Source organism: Ranitomeya imitator, chromosome 3, assembly GCF_032444005.1.
Source record: "Ranitomeya imitator isolate aRanImi1 chromosome 3, aRanImi1.pri, whole genome shotgun sequence".
Classification (NCBI taxonomy): Eukaryota; Metazoa; Chordata; class Amphibia; order Anura; family Dendrobatidae; genus Ranitomeya; species Ranitomeya imitator.
Window position 1 is genome coordinate 341103733 of NC_091284.1, and position 19675 is coordinate 341123407.

The window sequence follows — 19675 nt, forward strand, 5'->3', positions numbered from 1 at the left end:
TAATACTACATACAAGGGACAAATACCACCACACCATAACCAGATCACATATTACCACCACATAATGACCGAATAATATGACATTAGGGCAGCACGGATCAGAGGTTGGCACTGCAGCCTTGCAGCGCTGGGGTCCTGGGTTCAAATCCCACCAAGGACAGCATCTGCAAGAAGTTTGTATGTTCTCCCCGTGTTTGCGTGCGTTTCCTCCAGGTACTCTGGTTTCCTCCCACATTTACAAAGACTTACTGCTAGGGAATCTAGATTGTGAGCCCCATCGGGGACAGTGGAAATAATGTCTGCAAAGCACTGTGAAATTAATAGGCTATATAAATGAGTAAAAATAAATATTACCAGCATATAGGGACCAAATGATACCACATACAAGGAGAAATACTGCCACACCGTGACCAGACCACAAATTACCAACACATAGTGCCGGAATACTACAATATTGATTATGAATACAAACCATACTAACAACACTTATTACCACCAGTGACACTATACATAATACCTCTGTATAGTGTCAGTGTACAGGTAATACAGTGATCACAGGTGACATTATAAACAGGAGATCTGTATATAGGGTCAGTGCACAGGTAATAGTGACCACCAGTGACATTATACACAGGAGCTCCGTATATGGTGTATAGTGTACAGGTAATAGTGATCATAGGTGACATTATAAACAGGAGCTCTGTATATAGTGTCAGTGTACAGGTAATTGTGATCATAGGTGACATTATACACAGGAGCTCTGTATATAGTGTCAGTGTACAGGTAATACAGTGACATTATACACAGAAGCTCTGTATATAGTGTATAGTGTACATGTAATACAGTGATCACTGGTGACCTTATACACAGGAGATCTGTATATAGTGTCAGTGTACAGGTAATAGTGATCACCAGTGACATTATACACAGGAGCTCTGTATATGGTGTATAGTGTACAGGTAATACAGGGATCACCGGTGACATTATACACAGGACCTCTGTATATGGTGTATAGTGTAGAGGTAATACAGGGATCACCGGTGACATACATAGGAGCTCTGTATATAGTGTCAGTGTAAAGGTAATACAGGGGTCACCAGTGACATTATACACAAGAGCTCTGTATATAGTGTCAGTGTACACATAATACAGTGATCACCAGCGACATTATACAAAGGAGCTCTGTACACAGTATACAGGTAATAGTGTAAGTCTACAAGCAGCACACTGACTCAGCGGTGACATCTGTAGTTGAAGTCTTTTTTCTTCATCCAGTGCAGACCACCATTACTTCTTCCAGCAAAGACTCGTCTCTGCAGAAAATAAGTTAGCTATAGCTGATCGCTTCCAGAGCACATTCCTCACTATTTTCCTCGACTTCTATACTATGTCAGATGAAGGGAAAAAAAGACATAGTGCCACCCAGCACAGTAGCAGGACCCCCTTTTGTTCTCCCCATGGAAGACAGCTCAAAAATAAATTACAGCAGTAATAATGTCCCCTGATTGGCCCCTACAGTAATTATGTCCCCACTTGCCACCATAAGCCAATAATGTATGTTCCTCATCCTGACCTCAATACAGTTATGTCACCCCTTTATTTAATAAGGTGCCAGATCCTTGGCCCCTTTATTTAATGTCTCCATCTTGGACCCCAATGTCCACCTTAATAAGGTCCCTATCATGAGCCCCTTCCAGTAATAATGTCCTCATCCTGGGCCCCTTTATTTAATGTATCCTCCCTGGGCCCCTATGTCCGTCCCTATGGCCACTACCTTGCACAACTACAGAGGGAGGGATTCTTCTCACCTTCTTAAGCTCCCCGGCATCCTCTTGTGGCTTCATATTCGGCGTGGTCGTTACAATGACTGCCGACTGCAGCTGTGACAGGGCGCTCGGTGACGTCACATAGCAGTAACATTGAAAGGCCACCAGCCTATCAATGGCTGCAGGAGTCATTTAACAAAACTGCTATGTGACTTCAACACATGGCCTGTCACAGAGCAGAGCGCCCTATCACAGCTGCAGCCAGCATTCATCTTGATGTGCGTTGTCGGCTCCAGGTTTTCATGGGCCTCTGGCAAGAGTATCAGTGGGCCCCTTTAACACATGCCACGATTCCTGATGCACAGATAAAAAAAACAGATATAGTACAATATATAGGCACCACACAGTGCGCCATACAGTATTATGGGCAACTACATAGTCCGCCATACAGTATTATAGGCAACCACATAGTCCTCCACATGTATTGTAGTATTATTAGCCCCATATAATGCTCCTCCATACAGTATTATTGGCCCCATATAATGCTCCTCCATACACTACAGCAACCACATAGTCCGCCACACAGTATTATGGGCAACCACATAGTCCGCCATACAGTATTATTGGCCTCATATAATGCTCCTTCATACAGTATTATGGGACCCCGTTCCTCCACACAGTATTATGCCCCGCCTGCTCCTCCATACAGTATTGTGTGCCCCATGCTCCTCCACACAGTATTATGCCCCCCCAGCTCGTCCACACAGTATTATGGGACCCCGCTCCTCCATACAGTATTATGCCCCCACCTGCTCCTCCATACAGTATTGTGGGCCCCGTGCTCCTCCACACAGTAAGTATTATGCCCCCTCAGCTACTCCACACAGTATTATGCATCCCCGCTCCTCCATACAGTATTATGGGACCCCGTTCCTACACACAGTATTATGCCTCCGCCTGCTCCTCCATACAGTATTATGCATCCCTGCTCCTCCATACAGTATTATGGGACCCCACTCCTCCATACAGTAATATGCACCCCCAGCTCCTCCATACAGTATTATGCCCTCCCGCTCCTCCACACAGTATTATGCCCCCCCCCGCTCCTTCACATAGTATAATGCCACCCCGCTCCTCCACACAGTATTATGGGCCCCCCGCTCCCCCATACAGTATTATGCCCCCCGCGCCTCCATACAGTATTATGCCCCCCGCTCCTCCGTACAGTATTATGCCCCGCCGCTTCCCCACACAGTATTATGCCCCCTGTTCCTCCATACAGTATTATTGCCCCCGCTCCTCCAAACAGTATCATGGGCCCCCCGCACCTCCACACAGTATTATAGGACCCTCTTGCTCCTCCGAACAGTTTTATGCCCCACCGCTCCTCCACACAGTATTATGCCCCCCGCTCCTCCACACAGTATTATGCCCCCCCCGCTCCTCCACACAGTATTATGCCCCCCCCTCCGCTCCTCCACACAGTATTATGCCCCCCTCAGCTCCTCCACACAATATTATGCCCCCCCAGCTCCTCCACACAGTATTATGCCCCCCCCAGCTCTGTTATGATAGGCAATTCAGTAACACAATGTACATAGCGATCAGAGCACATACAGTGATCTGACAATAACCCAAAATAATAGAAGGAGCTCTGAGACGTGGAAACTCTGTAGACCGCAATTCCTGATCCTCTCCAAACACAACTAGAGGCAGCTGTGGATTGCGCCTAACGCTCCCTATGCAACTCGGCACAGCCTGAGAAACTAACTAGCCTGAAAATAGAAAAATAAGCCTACCTTGCCTCAGAGAAATACCCCAAAGGAAAAGGCAGCCCCCCACATATAATGACTGTGAGTAAGATGAAAAGACAAACGTAGGGCTGAAATAGGTTCAGCAAAGTGAGGCCCGATATTCTAGACAGAACGAGGATAGGAAAGATAACTTTGCGGTCTACACAAAACCCTAAAGAAAACCACGCAAAGGGGGCAAAAAGACCCTCCGTACCGAACTAACGGCACGGAGGTACACCCTTTGCGTCCCAGAGCTTCCAGCAAAACAAATAGACAAGCTGGACAGAAAAAATAGCAACAAATAGCAAAGAAGCACTTAGCTATGCAGAGCAGCAGGCCACAGGAATGATCCAGAGAAACACAAGTCCAACACTGGAACATTGACAGGAAGCATGGATCAAAGCATCAGGTGGAGTTAAGTAGAGAAGCAGCTAACGACCTCACCAGATCACCTGAGGGAGGAAACTCAGAAGCTGCAGTACCACTTTCCTCCACAAACGGAAGCTCCCAGAGAGAATCAGCCGAAGTACCACTTGTGACCACAGGAGTGACCTCTGCCACAGAATTCACAACACAGCTCCTCCACACAGTATTATGCCTCTCCAGCTCCTCCACACAGTATTATGCCCCCAGCTCCTCCACACTGTATTATGCCCCCCAGCTCCTCCATACAGTATTATGCCCCCCAGCTCCTCCACACAGTATTATGCCTCCCCAGCTCCTCCACACAGTATTATGCCTCCCCAGCTCCTCCACACAGTATTATGCTTCCCCAGCTCCTCCACACAGTATTATGCCCCCCCAGCTCCTCCACACAGTATTATGCCCCCCCAGCTCCTCCACACAGTATTATGCTACCCTAGCTCCTCCACACAGTATTATGCCCCCCCCAGCTCCTCCACACAGTATTATGCCCCCCAGCACCTCCACACAGTATTATGCCCCCCCAGCTCCTCCACACAGTATTATGCCCCCCAGCACCTCCACACAGTATTATGCCCCCAGCTCCTCCACACAGTATTATGCCCCCCAGCTCCTCCACACAGTATTATGCCTCCCCTGCTCCTCCACACAGTATTATGCCCCCCAGCTCCTCCACACAGAAATTATGCCCCCCCAGCTCCTCCACACAGTATTATGCCCCCCAGTTCCTCCACACATTATGCCCCCCCCCCAGCTCCTCCACACAGTATTATGCCCCCCCAGCTCCTCCACACAGTATTTTGCCCCCCCCCCCCAGCTCCTCCACACATTACTATGCCTCCCAGCTCCTCCATACATTACTACGGGCCCCATAAATTAAAAAAAAGCAAAATCCTCACCTCTCCCGTTCCCACCGCAGGTCTGAAGCTGAGGGCGCAGTGATGACGTCATCGCACCCTCTGCCCTGAGATGTCGCAGAGTCAGAGGGGGCTGAAGACTCTGCAGCTGCTGCCCGGAATCCGTCATGCCACGAGGGATCCTGCGTCCATAGGCTTCCATTCTAGCCAACGACGTATGCCGTTGTGGCACGTTTTTCCAACGCAGACAAAAAAACGTTTCATTGTACTTTTTTCCAGACGTGTCGCCAAATTCTGCAGGATTCAGTACACGACGGACGAAACGTGTGGCTATACGTTGCGATACGTCGCTAATACAAGTCTAAGAAAAAACGCATCCTGCGGGCAAATTCGCAGGATGCGTTTTTTACACAAAACAACGCATTATGACAGGGAATGAAAGACGGAAGTGTGAAAGAGGCCTTAGCTATCACATGGAGACTTGCAATCTTCCAGTTATTCATTTCCACTGACCCACCACCCTCTCTGCCTTGCTGAATGATGTTGCAGTCAAGATGATAATCACCACGGCATCTGCAGACTTTTTCATATCTTTGTGTGAACATGATGTCAACAGTGAAGAGAATATGGTATCAATGGCGGACGTGCCAATTCTGGAATTTTCTGAATTACTGTCTTGCTGAATGATGGTGTGCTGTGAGCTCAGGTTCTACAGGATACATAGCCTTCATGCCACACTCATGGAGTCCGTTTCTGATAGTTTGGTCAGGAGCAAGCAGACTAGCAGCTTTCAGGAGGTCATTGTTTTAGGCTTTGGTAGTGCTGCTCCTGTTCCTGCTCAACCCAAGGAGTGGATATCAGTCCTGCTACTCTTGATTTTCCTTGTTTAGCACTGTCTGGTTCTTTAAGTCCTGATGGCTGCATCATGCCCTTGAGACTATGCTGAGAGATGAAGCAAACCTTGTGAGAGCACATGCTATTGTAAAGGAGCTGGAGTGAGTGACAAGAACCATACATAAATGAAAAACTGGAGAATACGGAAAGATGAATAAAGTGAAAATAATTTTCTGTTACCACCACCTGCAAAATCACTTCCTTTTTATTGACCCTCTCTGCTGCCTCCCCATTTTCACCAAGGAGGTGAAATTGATTCATATTTGCTTATGGTTACTAACTGGTCAGATTGATATCCCTAAAGTTTAAAGGGGTTGTCCACTATTGGGACAACCCTTTCTCATTTTCCATGTTTGGCCCGATGAAATAAAAATACCTTTACTCGCCTCTCATGCCGTAACCATTCCAGCTGGGCCAGCAGTTCATTTCCAGGGGCTCTTTTGTGGAGTAATTATGAGCCTGGCACCCAATCAATGCTGGCGTCGGACATGCATGAAATCAAAAGTGGGTGCTGTGGCATCTTTCTCGCTACCCCTTGATTACGAACACGTCCTAAGGCGGGAACAGTGAAGCTGTCGCTGATTGGGCACAAGGCTCAAATGATATAACAACCTCAAATGAACCCCGAGAATGCAAGTGCCGATATTGCTGGAACGGAGGCGGCACCAGAGGTGAGTATTTGTTTTTATTTTAACGGGGGAAAAGATTCATGTTGAGAAGGCGATGTCCTAGTAGTGGAAAACCCCTTTAAAGAGAACTTGTCAGGAGCATTTTACTAAGTAATGTACAGACAGGGCCATATTGGTGCTGGCGTTTTCATTAACATGATACCTCAGGTGAAGAAGTCTGTTTTTGCAGATTTTCCTTTAGTCTTGGTTTGAAGATTCATTGTATTTATATCTTTGTGCTTGCCTGTTTGTAGGGTCTTCAGCCTTGTTCAGTCCCCTGCGTTGTCTGGGTATTTTTTTTTTTTATTTAAAATTTTGCGCTGTCTAGCTGTAGGGCGCCACTTGCTTATATTGAGCTCTTTGAAGTTCTCAGGAAAATGGCGGCTGCGCATGCGTAGCTTGCTTATTGCAAATGGTGCCATTTTATTGAAGCCTTCCATTAGTCCAAGCCACAGGTTGCGCTTCCACTGATTGTTCAATGCCACCAGAGCCATTTTACTGAAGCCCACCATTAGATCAATCTATGCATTTCTACGCTGTCGCCATTTTCCTGTAGACTTCCAAGACCTTAATCTGGGTAAGCGCCACCTGTGGCTTGGACAGCACCTGTGCAAAATTTTAAATAAAGAATTGACAACCAGACATAGCAGTGAGGACGAAACAAAGCTGAATACCCTACACACAGACCTGCCCTGACGCACAAAGATATGAATGAAAGGAAACTTGAGATAAGTATTAAAGAAAATTTACAAAACTGATTTCTTCACCTGAGGTATGACTGTGCCAATATGGCATTCTCTGTACTGTACTTGGTAAATTGCTGCTGACAGATTTCCTTAAGAGATTTGTGGCCATTAGTGACCGCTGTGGTAACTTACTAGTAATGTTTACTAAATGGAAGTTTGTGCAATTAACCCCTTCATGATCTATGATGTATATAGTCATACGTCATAGGTTGTGTCCCTGCATTTCATGCATGCTCCAGCTCTGAGACTGCATGTTTTCTGGCACATGACAGCTGATTTCATCACCTGACATGTGCCCCTAACAGCCGCGGGTGGAATTGTAATTTACCGTATGGCTGTTAACATGTTAAATGCATTTAACATGGCCATGCCAAAAGCGCGTCACTATTCCCGCCCATCGGCACCCCCTTTCAAATTATTGCGGGACACCGATGAGTTGGCATGAGTGTGCAGGGTCTGAAGTAGACCCCTGTGGTTGTCATTGCTGATCTGCTATGAGTGCCGCCCTGTGGCCAGCGTTCGTAGCAGATGATCAATTCTGCTACACGTAGCAGGGCTGAAGCACTGCTATGTGTAGCACAAGCGATCAGGTGATCAGTCTGGAGACAATTGAAGCAAGTACGAAGTAGAAAAATAAGGTCTTTTTAAAATATATTTTGTAAAAGTTAATCACCCCCTTTTTTGCCCCACTCAAAACACAACAATAAGAAATACACATTTTGTATCAACGTATTTAGAAAAAAATCTATAAAAATAATGAACCCGATCTGTAAATGGCCTAAAGAGAAAAAAATCAACACTCAAGAATTACCGTATATACTAGAGTATAAGCCGAGATTTTCAGCCCATTTTTTTAGGCTGAAAGTGCCCCTCTCGGCTTATACTTAAGTCATTGTCACGGGGTCGGTGGGGGAGGGGGAGCAGCACCTGTCCATCATACTCACCTGCTCCCGGCTCGTGTCTGCATGTCCCTGCTTCTCTGGCGCCTGCAGCTCTTCCTGTGTTCAGCTGTCACGTGGTACCGCTCATTCAAAGTAATGAATATGGACATGACTCCAATCCCATTGGGGTGGAGCCACATATTCATTACTTTAATGAGCGGTACCAGTGACCGCTGAACACAGGAACAAGCTGCCGGCGCCATCAGAGAAGGAGGGACCACATTGGGAGGGTGAGTATAACGGGGAGGTGAGCCATGCGATATTCACCTGTCCCCATTCCACTGCTGCGCTTTGCTCTGTCTACCGCGTCCTCTGGCTAGGACGTTCAGGTCAGAGGGCGCGATGACGTGTTTAGTGTGCGCGCTGCCCAGAAAACGGAGCTGCCATCTTATGGGGCCATCATGAACTGTATGGAGCATTATATGGGGCTCCTGATTCAATATGGATATTCAAAAACACTTAACCTACTGATGTCTCAATTAATTTTACTTTTATTGGTACCTATTTTTATTTTTGAAATTTACCAGTAGCTGCTGCATTTCCCACCCTAGGCTTATACTCGAGTCATTAAGTTTTCCCAGTTTTTTGTGCCACAATTAGGGGTTTCGGTTTATACTCGGGTCGGCTTATACTCGCGTATATACGGTAAGTTTTTTTGGTTGCTGCAATATTGCAATAATATTTAATAACAGGCGATCAAAACATCTTATCTACTCCAAAATGGTATCAACAAACGCCAGCTCGGCGTACAAAAAATAATAAGCCTTCACCCACTCCCAGATCCTGGAAAATAGAGATGCTTATGGGTCTCAGAAAATGGCTTTTTTTTTTTTTTTTTTTACAAATTCAGAATTTTTTCCCCTTTGAATAAAAAGAGAACCTAGACATGTTTGGTAATAACCTGGACAACTTGTCCATCCAAAAAACAAGCACTCATATTGCCATATTGACCGAAAAATTTTAAAAAAAGTGTTATGGCTCTGGGAAGAAGGGGAGCAAAAAAAAAGAAATGTAAAAACCCAAGGTCTCTGTGTGATTGCAGCCTTAAGAATCCTATCATTTAAATAGAAATTGTGTGTGTTATTTCCTGATGTAGAAGTCTCAGTTCTTTGAAACGCATTGAATAAAACCGCATTTTATTTAATAAACCCGGATCTTCAGTTATTCAGCAGCGCCAGAATAAGTCCACGTTTTTTTTCTTCCCAATTTCTATTTATCTGGTGGCCATTACTGGACCTGTGGATCTGCTGCAGCGAATATTTCCTATAAACTTAATATTTAGCTCCATCTCGTGAGTGCAATTTGATTGTTTTAAACCAATTGTGTTTTGGATAAGACCCAATTTGTGCTATTTTCTCCAGAAGCACCTACTTGTTTTGTCATTGACGCAGTCAATCACTTTTACATAAATTCCCACAGTTGATGGGCATTCTTATTTTATGTACCAACTTTTAATGTGGGACTCTACCAACTGCTGCAGAAAATCAGGATATGACCTGAAGCAACGTATCATCATGAAGTCTAGAGATTACCTCCTAAAAGGGGATCATATTAATGTGACAAGTTTGATCCCTCATAAACTCAGGCTGTTATGGCATTTTACGTTTGTTTTCATTCATCTACTCCAAAATAGCATCTCCAAAATATTTTCTCCACAATACCGGACGCACTTACTTGCTATGTGCCAGTCCTATTAACCTGACTGTGAAATATTCTTTCTATATTAGAAAGTCTATGAGCTACTCTGCTCACACATGCAGGAGGCCCTTTCTTGTGCCCGCTGAGCAGCATGCTTCAGAGATGTTTTTTGAGCCATCAGTGGACTCACAGGCCGTGTAACAAGTAGAGATATTTAGAAAGTGATTCCCGTCAGGACATGGTGATTTGTCTAGATTAATCTTTTAATGTGGCTCTAAACTTCTTCCTGGTTGGGACAAAGCTTTTGTACCTAGACCTAATTATAGTGAGATCTATGTCAGATTTTTAATGTGTTGTTTTTTTCTTCTTTCTCGCTTTCTTCAGAAACTTATTATTGATGAGAAGAAATACTACTTGTTTGGGAGAAATCCAGATATGTGCGACTTCACAATCGACCATCAGTCTTGCTCCAGAGTCCATTCAGCCCTAGTCTATCACAAGCACTTGAAACGAGTCTTTCTCATAGATCTCAACAGCAGTATGTATATGCTCAATAAGATTTTCTTCTGAATCCAATGTCTCTATTAATTTAGTTGAACTGAATTTTGAGCCTATATGTCTTCTTTAACATGTCTACATCTATCAGTCCTGTGATTTCCATACGTTTCCTTCTTGGTGTTGCAATTTCTTTGAGGATTGAATAACTGTTCCTATTTTTTTCTTGTTCTCTAGCACATGGTACTTTCCTTGGCCATATTCGCTTAGAAGCACACAAGCCCCAACAGATCCCCATTGACTCCACTGTTTCTTTTGGTGCTTCAACACGAATGTACACACTTCGAGAGAAACCTCAAACACTTCCATCAGCTTTGAAGGGAGATGATAAAGCTGGGGAGGATGATGAGCTGAAAGGTCTTTTGGGCCTTCCAGAAGAGGAGACAGAGCTAGATGTAAGTGGTTTTTATCTGACACTGGGTACATTAAAACGATTGGTTTGACTGCTCTCCGTGTGGAAAACCGTGCGCCCACCTCCCCGATATTAGTCTGTGCTAGTGCACATTAGCTGTTTTTCACACAGACCTCAGGTCAATGTAAAAAAGAAAATCACACTAAACTCTAGTATGGCCAATTTAGACTTCCAAAGTACACGCTATGGAATTGCACACAACTGCTCAGTGTGCGGATATGACTTCTCCAAGTTCTCTCTGAACTTAGGCCTTTTACACACTTCCATCTTTCATCTCCCGTCACAATCCGTTGAGTTTTGAGAAAACAGGATCCTGAAAATTTTTCTGCAGGAGCCTGTTTTTTCTCATAGACTTATACTAGCGACGGATTGTGACGGATGGCCATCTGTTTCATCCGTCGTGCACTGAATCCCTTGGGGCGGAGAAAACATTCAGAGGAACGTTTTTTCTGCACAGGAATCCAGCGACTTATGTTTTTGTGTTCTGATTCTGAGCATGCCTGGAAGGCTTTTCTAGTCTGGGTAGTCTCATATTCTTTCTTTTCTTTCTTTCTTTCTTTCTTTCTTTCTTTCTTTCTTTCTTTCTTTCTTTCTTTCTTTCTTTCTTTCTTTCTTTCTTTCTTTCTTTCTTTCTTTCTTTCTTTCTTTCTTTCTTTCTCTTTCTTTCCTTCTTTCCTTCTTTCCTTCCTTCCTTCTTTTCTTCTTTTCTTTCTTTCCTTTTCTCTCTCTCTCTTTCTCTCTCGCATTCGCTCTCGCATTCTCTCTCTCTTTCTCTCTCTCTCTCTGTGCATATTAAATAGCTTAAACATTTATATGTGACACTTCGCTCCTATAAAAACCATAGCAGGCATAAACATTTTAAGCTTGAATTTGCGGGAAAATTAGCTTTCATTCAATAAGCAAATGATGTGTCTTCGGTGCACCCTATCTATACATGGCCTATCCTTGGTGCATCTCTGTGCCCTCCGATTTGCATATTAAGCAGAGTCCTTTATTGCGATTGCCGCTTGCTTGGTCAGATCCTAATGTATATTAAAATAAATCCCTGCTTCTGTGCCGACATTGGAGGTTCTCAGTGGCGCACACACTGTCTGCAGACACACTGATGGCTTTTTGCCCCAGCCACTTGATACACCTGAAAGTGTAGCAGATTTGCAGAAAACAATTAGACATTGAAGACTTGTGATGTGCTTCTGATGACAGAAAGCCAGGCGTTATGACATGACTACAGCCACATTGTGCGTGCATGCGTGCCACCAGGCACCACCAGTGTCTGTGCAGAAATGGGAATCACAATAAGGGTCTCTGGGTAATATGTAACTGTGCCCCAAGCTATGGACCATGTCAAGGGTACATCAAAGCCCCCTCAGTTGCTTAATAAAGAAAAGTAGATTTTTTTTTCTGTTAATATAACATTGAAATGTATATGACTGTTATGTTTATGATCTGTGTTCCCTATGTAAATGTTAACAGATTAATTTGGGCTTTGCGGGTGAGATTCTATTTAAACAGCTGATCGCAGGGTGCAGAAGATCTTATATGCAGCCTCAAGGTTCCTAAGCCTTCCGTGTATGCCTGTTAGGCGCTGCCAAAGGCAAGGCTTAGTAGGCCTGCCTGTCAGTCATGTTAATGGGAATAAGTAAACTGCATTACAGAAGTATTGTCCTGCCTTGTTGATGCGATCAAGGCCAAAATTGCTGCTTTTTATTAATCAACAAATGTATGCAACATTTTCATTGGAGATATGAAAACATATTTCAAAATTCTGGCCAGAATAGGGTGCTAATATAAAAAAAAAATCGGTCACGTCAAGCAACCTGTAAAATAGTTGTCAATTTATTCTGTCTGCTCTACCTCCTGTATACTTAATGCCTTCCCTCCCTTTTGTGACTGTGTAAAATGGCCCTTTCTTTATCGCTTCATTGGGGGATATTGGGTGTATACTGCTGCTGGTAGGAGGCTGACACTAATGGGAAAAAAGGATAGCTCCTAATCCCTTTTTTCCTTACAGGTTTGTTGTGTTTTATTAACTCTTTCCTTTTGTATTTCAGATACAGCTCCTGGGAATCAGGGTGTTATTTTCACTCTGCCTTCCCATCATAGGCGGCTGAGCGAGCAATGTGGTGTCACCCACATCGCAACTCTCAGGCCCGCCATCAGGACAATATACCCTGCCACCTTCACAGGTGCTCCAGGGCTGATTCTGGTGGCCAGTCCTCGGAGAGGGCTGAGAGGAAGACGGTGGTTGCCAGCGATGACCTCCCCCTTCCCTAGGGGGTTGATGCCGTCTTCTGCACCGTCTGGAGACGGTGTGGGAAGAAGGATCTTAGTATCCAGCGACCCTCCCACCCTTGGGCCCCTGGACGATCCTCATCGATTATGGGATCGGACAGCTATCGGGTAAAGGGGAACTGCAGAAGCGCTCTTAATTTCAAATTTCGCGCCCATCCACCAGTGGACCCGCGCCACTTCATCAGCGCCGCTTCCAGGCGTCCCCTCATCCCAGTGCAGGACTTTCAGGTGCGCCATACCTCAGTCTCTCAAAGCCTCCTTGGGTTAATCAGACGTTGTGCTTGACAAGGACACGCCCCTCCCTTGCTGCCTGTCTTATCGCATTGGCTCCACAGCCAGGCCACTCCTCTCTTCACACGAGGTCTCCTGCGTTCCTCCATCTTGGAAGCTGCGCAGCATCTCGTGCATCACTCTCCCTGGATGGATTTTGTCAGCTCAGGGGACACAGCTAACCTCTGTTGCTGCTATTGCTGGACGGGTATTCTCTTGTTCTCTTTTTTTTCTCTCTGCCCCTTGTTTTTCGGCTAGCCTTCCTCTCTGCAGTATATCCACTAGACTCCTCTGGCAGATAGCACAACAGGCTCTACACATGTCCAACTCTGCAGGGGCTTCTCTTTCTAAGCCCACTTTAATTCATTACGCCTGTGCACGTTGTAAGAAAAAGTGGTCCTCGGGCCAGTCGTCATCTCTGTCAGTCCAGCAGTCCTCCTACCATGTCTGCCCCACAGGAGCCCTCTGACTGCCGGCATGAGTGCACTCCCCCTCCAGAGTGTGCCGTTTCCATGTCCCAGTCGGTCTCTGATCTGACTAAAGTTTCCCAGTCTCTAGTCCAGGCGCTTGAACGACTTCCACAGCTGTCTTCAACCACCAGTGCTCCGAACATCTCTCATAGCGATCCGCACACACCTGATACCGACCCTCAGAGACAGACCAGCCAGCCGTTCTAGGAAGAAGACTGTCTGGCTCCTCATCCAGCTCTCCGGGTCCCTCCTCAGCGCCCAAGCTGCTCTCCTCTTCCCAATTCCCCTCTTCGGAGGAGGACCTTGGGTGGGATATAGATTCACAGTCTGGGTCTGACTCTGATTCAGACCAGACTTCCAGTATGCAGGCAATGGTTGATAGTCTCATCTTGGCTATCTCTCAAGCCCTCAAACTTAAGCAGGACGAGGTTCCTCCCCAGGATCCTTCTGTTTCCTTCATTCGGGTAAAACATCCCTCTCGCTCCTTTCCCAACCATGAGGAGTTTGAGTCTACCCTGTCTAAGCACTGGGAGCATCCCAAAAAGCGCTTTCTGGGCAGGAAACACCTAGACGTCCTATACCCTTTTAGTGCCGGTCCCCTTGCCAGGTGGGCAGAGTCCCCCAGGGTGGATCTGCCGGTTTCTCGTCTTTCCTACAAGACGGTTCTGTCTTTACCGGATGGTGCGTCTCTTAAAGACGCGATGGACAGGCAGATCGAGACTCTAGCCAAATCAGCCTTTGAGGCAACTGGCGCTTCCCTCTGCCCCAGTTTCGCCTCCACCTAGGTGGCAATTGCCATCTCCGCCTGGGCCAAGATTCTTCGCCGGGACATTTTTGCTTCGGCTCCTCCAGACGAGCTAGCCGAACTGGCAGACCAGATTGGCTACACTGGCAAATGTTTTGGCTGCCTCCTTGAATGCAGCAGCTTGTTCGGCCAGGGCAAGTAGCAACATCGTGGCTATACGCCGCATCCTTTGGCTAAAGGTATGGACTGCAGATACCACTTCCAAGAAGTCCCTCACCAACATAGCCTTCCAAGGCTCCAGGCTCTTTGGGGCTCAGCTAGACCCGATAATTTCGGACGCTACTGGAGGCAAAAGCACCTCTCTCCCTCAGTCTAGACCCAAGCGTTTTTTCAACAGAAAAGGCCCTCGGCCTTTTCGCCCATTTGCAGTTTCGGATTCCTTTTAACAGCAGGAGTGTCCCTCTGCCTTAGGCGAATGAAGGAAACCCTCTTACAAGCCAGCCTCCAGCTGGAGGCCAAAAGCCCATTCCAACAGGTTCCGTTCTAAGTGACAGGTTGCCCCCACCTGGTAGTCTTTTCAGGGTGGGAGGCAGGCTTCTTTCTTTCAAGGACGCCTGGTTTTCAGTGGTCAGCGACGCCTGGGTCAGGGAGACCGTTACCTCTGGTTACAAGATCGAGCTTCCTTCCCTCCCAGGAATTGCTTCTTTCTTTCTCGTCCACCAAAGCAGCCATCCCAATTACCCGGTTTTCTCCAAGCAGTATCTTCTCTAGTCACCTCTGGCTTAGTCGTTCCCGTTCCGTCAAACGATTTTCGGGGTTCTACTCGAATCTCTTCGTAGTCCCGAAGAAGGACGGTTCTCTCCGTCCAATTTTGGACCTGAAATTGCTGAATCGTCACGTTCGACTCTGGCACTTCAGGATAGAATCCCTACGGTCCGTGATCGCCGCCATGGAGCCAGGGAATTTCTCTGCTCGGTCGACATTCAGGATGCGTACCTGCATGTCCCTATTTGTGTGAGGCAGCCAAGATTCCTTCGGTTTGCAATCCAGGACGTTCACTACCAATTCACGGCCCTTCCTTTCGGCCTGGCGTCTGCCCTCAGGGTTTTCACCAAGGTCATGGCGGCGGTCATGGACATTCTTCGTTCCAGGGGGATTCTCATTATCCCTTACCTGGATGATCTGCTGGTCCAGGAATATTCTCATCGAGACAAAGCCTTCAAATCTCTCAGGACACCCTGACCCATCTCGGCTGGATCATCAACCGACACAAGTCCTTTCTGATTCCCTCCCAGCGTCCGACATTCCTGGGCTTGGAATTCGACACGAACTTGGCTCTGGTCTTTGTCCCAGAGGACAAGTTCTCCGTTCTCCGCAAGGCAGTCCGATCTCTAAAACACCCATACCCCCGTTCCCTACGATTCTGTATGGGAGTCCTGGGAAAGATGGTTGCTTCCATGGAAGCCGCCGTGCCTTTTGCCCAGTTCCACACTCACCCCCTCCAGCTGTTCCTTCTGTCCACCTGGAACAAGTCCACGACTTCCCTGGACCTTCCACAGTTCGTCTGCCTCCCCAAGTACGGTAGTCCCTAACCTGGTGGACTCTGTCCTTCTCAGTCCTGATAGGGAGGTCCTTCCTCCCCCTTCGGTGGCAAGTCATCAACACCGACGCTCGGATGGGGAGTAGTCTTCCGACAACACACAGCGCAGGAGGCTCTTCTTCCCATCAACCTTCTGGAATTCAGGGCAGTCTTCCTTGCCCTATTACACTGGCAGTCACTCCTGACAGGCGGGCCTGTCCGCATTCAGTCGGGCAACGGACAACAACCTCATGGCATCTCGGATGAACCACAAGGTAGCTCAGTTCGTAGCCAGATCCCGAGAGCCTCGGCCGTCGGCCATGACGCCCTGGTAATTCCGTGGTCCCAGTTTCAGCTCCCTTACCTGGTTCCTCCTCTTCCCTTGATCCCAAGGGTCGTAAAAAAGATTAAATCAGAGGGGATTCTTGTTATCCTGATAGCGCCAGACTGGCCAAGGCGCCGTTGGTATGCGGAACTCGTGAACATGCTCTCGGATACCCCCTGGGGGCTCCCAGACCGCCCACACCTTCTCTCACAGGGCCGGCTTTTCCACCAGAGTTCTCAGTCTCCGAGTTTAACGACATGACCGTTGAGGCCGCGGTCCTAAGGGAGTCCGGCTTTTCCCACCAGGTCATTCAGACCATGATCAGAGCTAGAAAGCCAGCTTCCTCCCGCATTTACCACGGGTATTGTAAGGCTTTCTTCTAATGGTGCGAAACACACCAGGTTTTTCCAGTGTCTTTTTCCCTTCCGGACTTTCTTGGTTTCCTTCAGGCAGGTCTCGACTATCCCTCAGTACCCTGAAGGGTCAGGTCTCCACTCTGTCCATTCTTTTTCAGAAGGACCTGTCTTCGATCCCTCAGGTGAGGACTTTTCTCCAAGCAGTTGTGCATCTTGCCCCTCCTTTCCAGGCCCCGTTGGAACCTTGGGATATCAACCTCTTTCTGGGTACTCTCCGGGCTGCGCCCTTCTAACCTCTTCAGGACATTTCCTTTTCCCTTTCCTGGAAGGTGGGCTTTCTGATTGCTATTACATCAATAAGGAGGGTCTCCGAGTTGGCAGCTTTATCCTGCCGTTCTCCGTTTCTGATTCTCCATCAGGACAAGGTAGTTCTCAGACCCGTCCCTTCTTTCCTTCCCAAGGTGGTGTCCGTCTTCCACATCAATGAGGACATCGTTCTTCCCTCATTCTGTCCTTCCCCGATTCATCCCCTGGAGAAGTCTCTTCACAAACTGTACGTGGTCAGGGCCATTCGGGTCTTTCTAGAACTGTCTCCTTTCGCCAATCCGATTCTCTGTTTGTCATCTCTGAGGGTCGCCAGAAAGGTCTTCAGGCGTCCAAGTCCACGATCTCTCGTTGGATTCGTTCAGTGATAATGGAAGCCTACAGAGTTCATGAGAAACGGCCCCCTCCAGGGGTGCGGGCCCACTCCACCAGAGCTGTCGGAGCTTCTTGGGCCTTTCGCCACCAGGCTTCCGCCTTACAGGTCTGCAAGACCGCAACCTGGCCGTCCTTGCACACTTTTACGAGGTCCTATAGGGTTCATACCCATGCCTCGTCTGATGCAGATTTTGGTAGGAAGGTACTGCAGGCGGCGTTTGCGCACCGGCCGACCTGAGCCCTTTCTCTTACTCCTTTTCTACCCACCCTTTTCTGGGACTGCTTTTGGAGGTCCCACGGTTATCTGTGTCCCCCAATAAAGCGATAAAGAAAGAGGGATTTTTTGGTACTTACCGTAAAATCTCTTTCTTGGAGCCTTGATTGGTGGACACAGCACCCTCCCTACTTGTTTTTTCTGGTACCGTGTTTGGGTCTAAGCGCCCTGGTTGAGTTGGTACTTATATGTTCTGAGTTCTGGTCGCTTCTCCTACTGCTTATTTCACCAACTGAGGCATTTGGTGCCTGTCGGTGGGTGTATACTGCCGGGGAGGAGCTATCATTTTTTCTTTTTTTGCATAGTGTCAGACTCCTAGCAGCAGCAGCAGCAGCAACAGCATACACCCACGTTTATCTGTGTCCCCCAATGAAGGCTCCAAGAAAGAGATTTTACGGTAAGTACCAAAAAAATCCCTCTTTCGTTGCCACTTTGTAGGTGTATATTTATTTCCACAGCCTTTCACAGACATCATCACTGTCCCCATAGATTACCTATCAGTATCTCATTGAAGTGTTTGAGGAAACCGGAGGAAACGTGCAAACTCGCTTTGATATGATAATCAGATGCTATTAAAAATGGCACTTAATATAAAATAATTAGAATAAAAATAACACTAAGCTAATTAAAGTTTAGAAAGGCTTTTAAAACAATGGTTTATTCAAAATACTGATTGAAATAAAAAAAAAAACCTCCAGTACAACAATGACTTTGGGTCATTCCATTTCAAGTGAACCAATGCAATTTTCCTCTGTATATCGTTAAGTCTTTTGAGATTTTGATCTCTGCTAATAGTGTTAGAGAATGCAAAATATGAAGAAAAAAATTCTATATACTTTTTTTAATTTTTATTAATTTTCAAAGTTTTGAAAAAATTTGAATTTTTGTGCTGCACTTTACTTTTCTCCTCATAGTTCAGGCCAAAGCAAAGATGGAGAAACGGAAAATCACCATTCTACTCAGAACTTAAGAAATGTACAGGCTTCCACCCTGTGTCACAAGAATATTTTTGTTAATATTTTACCCATGCCGACCCAAATATGATATAAATTTAAAAAAATCATGTGCCTCCTATGCTCCTAGCTACATATATACCAAGATTCTATTTGGGATCTCAAAGGGATCATACTTGAAAAAAGTACATGAACAGCGTCAAGTTGAAAATCTCGAATTCAGATCTGTTCAGCCTGCGAAAACCTACATGGAAATGAAATACCATAAATAAGAAATAATTTACCTTTCAATGAAAACCATAAATATAGCACACCAACAAAAGAACACAAGAATCCTACACTTTCAGCAACAAAAGAATGTATTCAAAGAGAAAATGTACAATATGGTACTTTAAAAAAATAAATATTAAAACCTGATTACACAACAGAATAATAAAACACAATTAGACAGCAAGAGAATAAAAAACAAAATGTAAAACAATATATGTTTGATGGAGGCAGGATATGTCAAATGAACTAGTATATATTGAAAAATAAATATGCCAAATAAATTATAAGAAAATAAGACCTCAACGGCGAAACGCACATTTTCAAAAGCTGCTGTACATCAATAATTGCCAAATCACAAAATACATCAGTTAAAGGGAACCTGTCACCAGTTTTGGCCGATATGAGATGCGGCCACCATATTTCAGGGCTGATATACAACATTCTATAATGCTGTAGATAAGCCCCCAATCCGACCTGGAAGAGAAGAAAAATAACTTTTATTATACTCCCCTGCAGGGCGGTCCAGTCCGATGGGTGTTGCACTACTTGGTCCCCTGCCTACCATCTTCTTGCGATGCCGTCATCCTTTTTGGTTCGTGTGGATGATGCGTCCCTGCATCATCCATACAGCCTGCGCAGGCGTACGTATCTGCTCTGTTGAGGGCAGAGGAAAGTCCGACAGTGCGCAGTCGCAGGGCCTCTGACCTTTCCCGCCACCTGTCCACTGCAGTACTGCAAGACGCGTCATT

General features: G+C 46.2%; 1 protein-coding gene across 1 annotated transcript in view; it reads left to right on the top strand.

Moving 5' to 3' along the window:
• The window catches only part of PPP1R8 (protein phosphatase 1 regulatory subunit 8), a 78417-nt gene that overhangs the window by 46690 nt on the left and 12052 nt on the right, over positions 1 to 19675 (top strand). Inside the window, exons 3-4 of the mRNA XM_069756789.1 lie at positions 10111 to 10264; positions 10459 to 10676. Coding sequence (XP_069612890.1) covers positions 10111 to 10264; positions 10459 to 10676 — 372 coding nt within the window. The remainder of the gene's footprint in view (positions 1 to 10110; positions 10265 to 10458; positions 10677 to 19675) is intronic.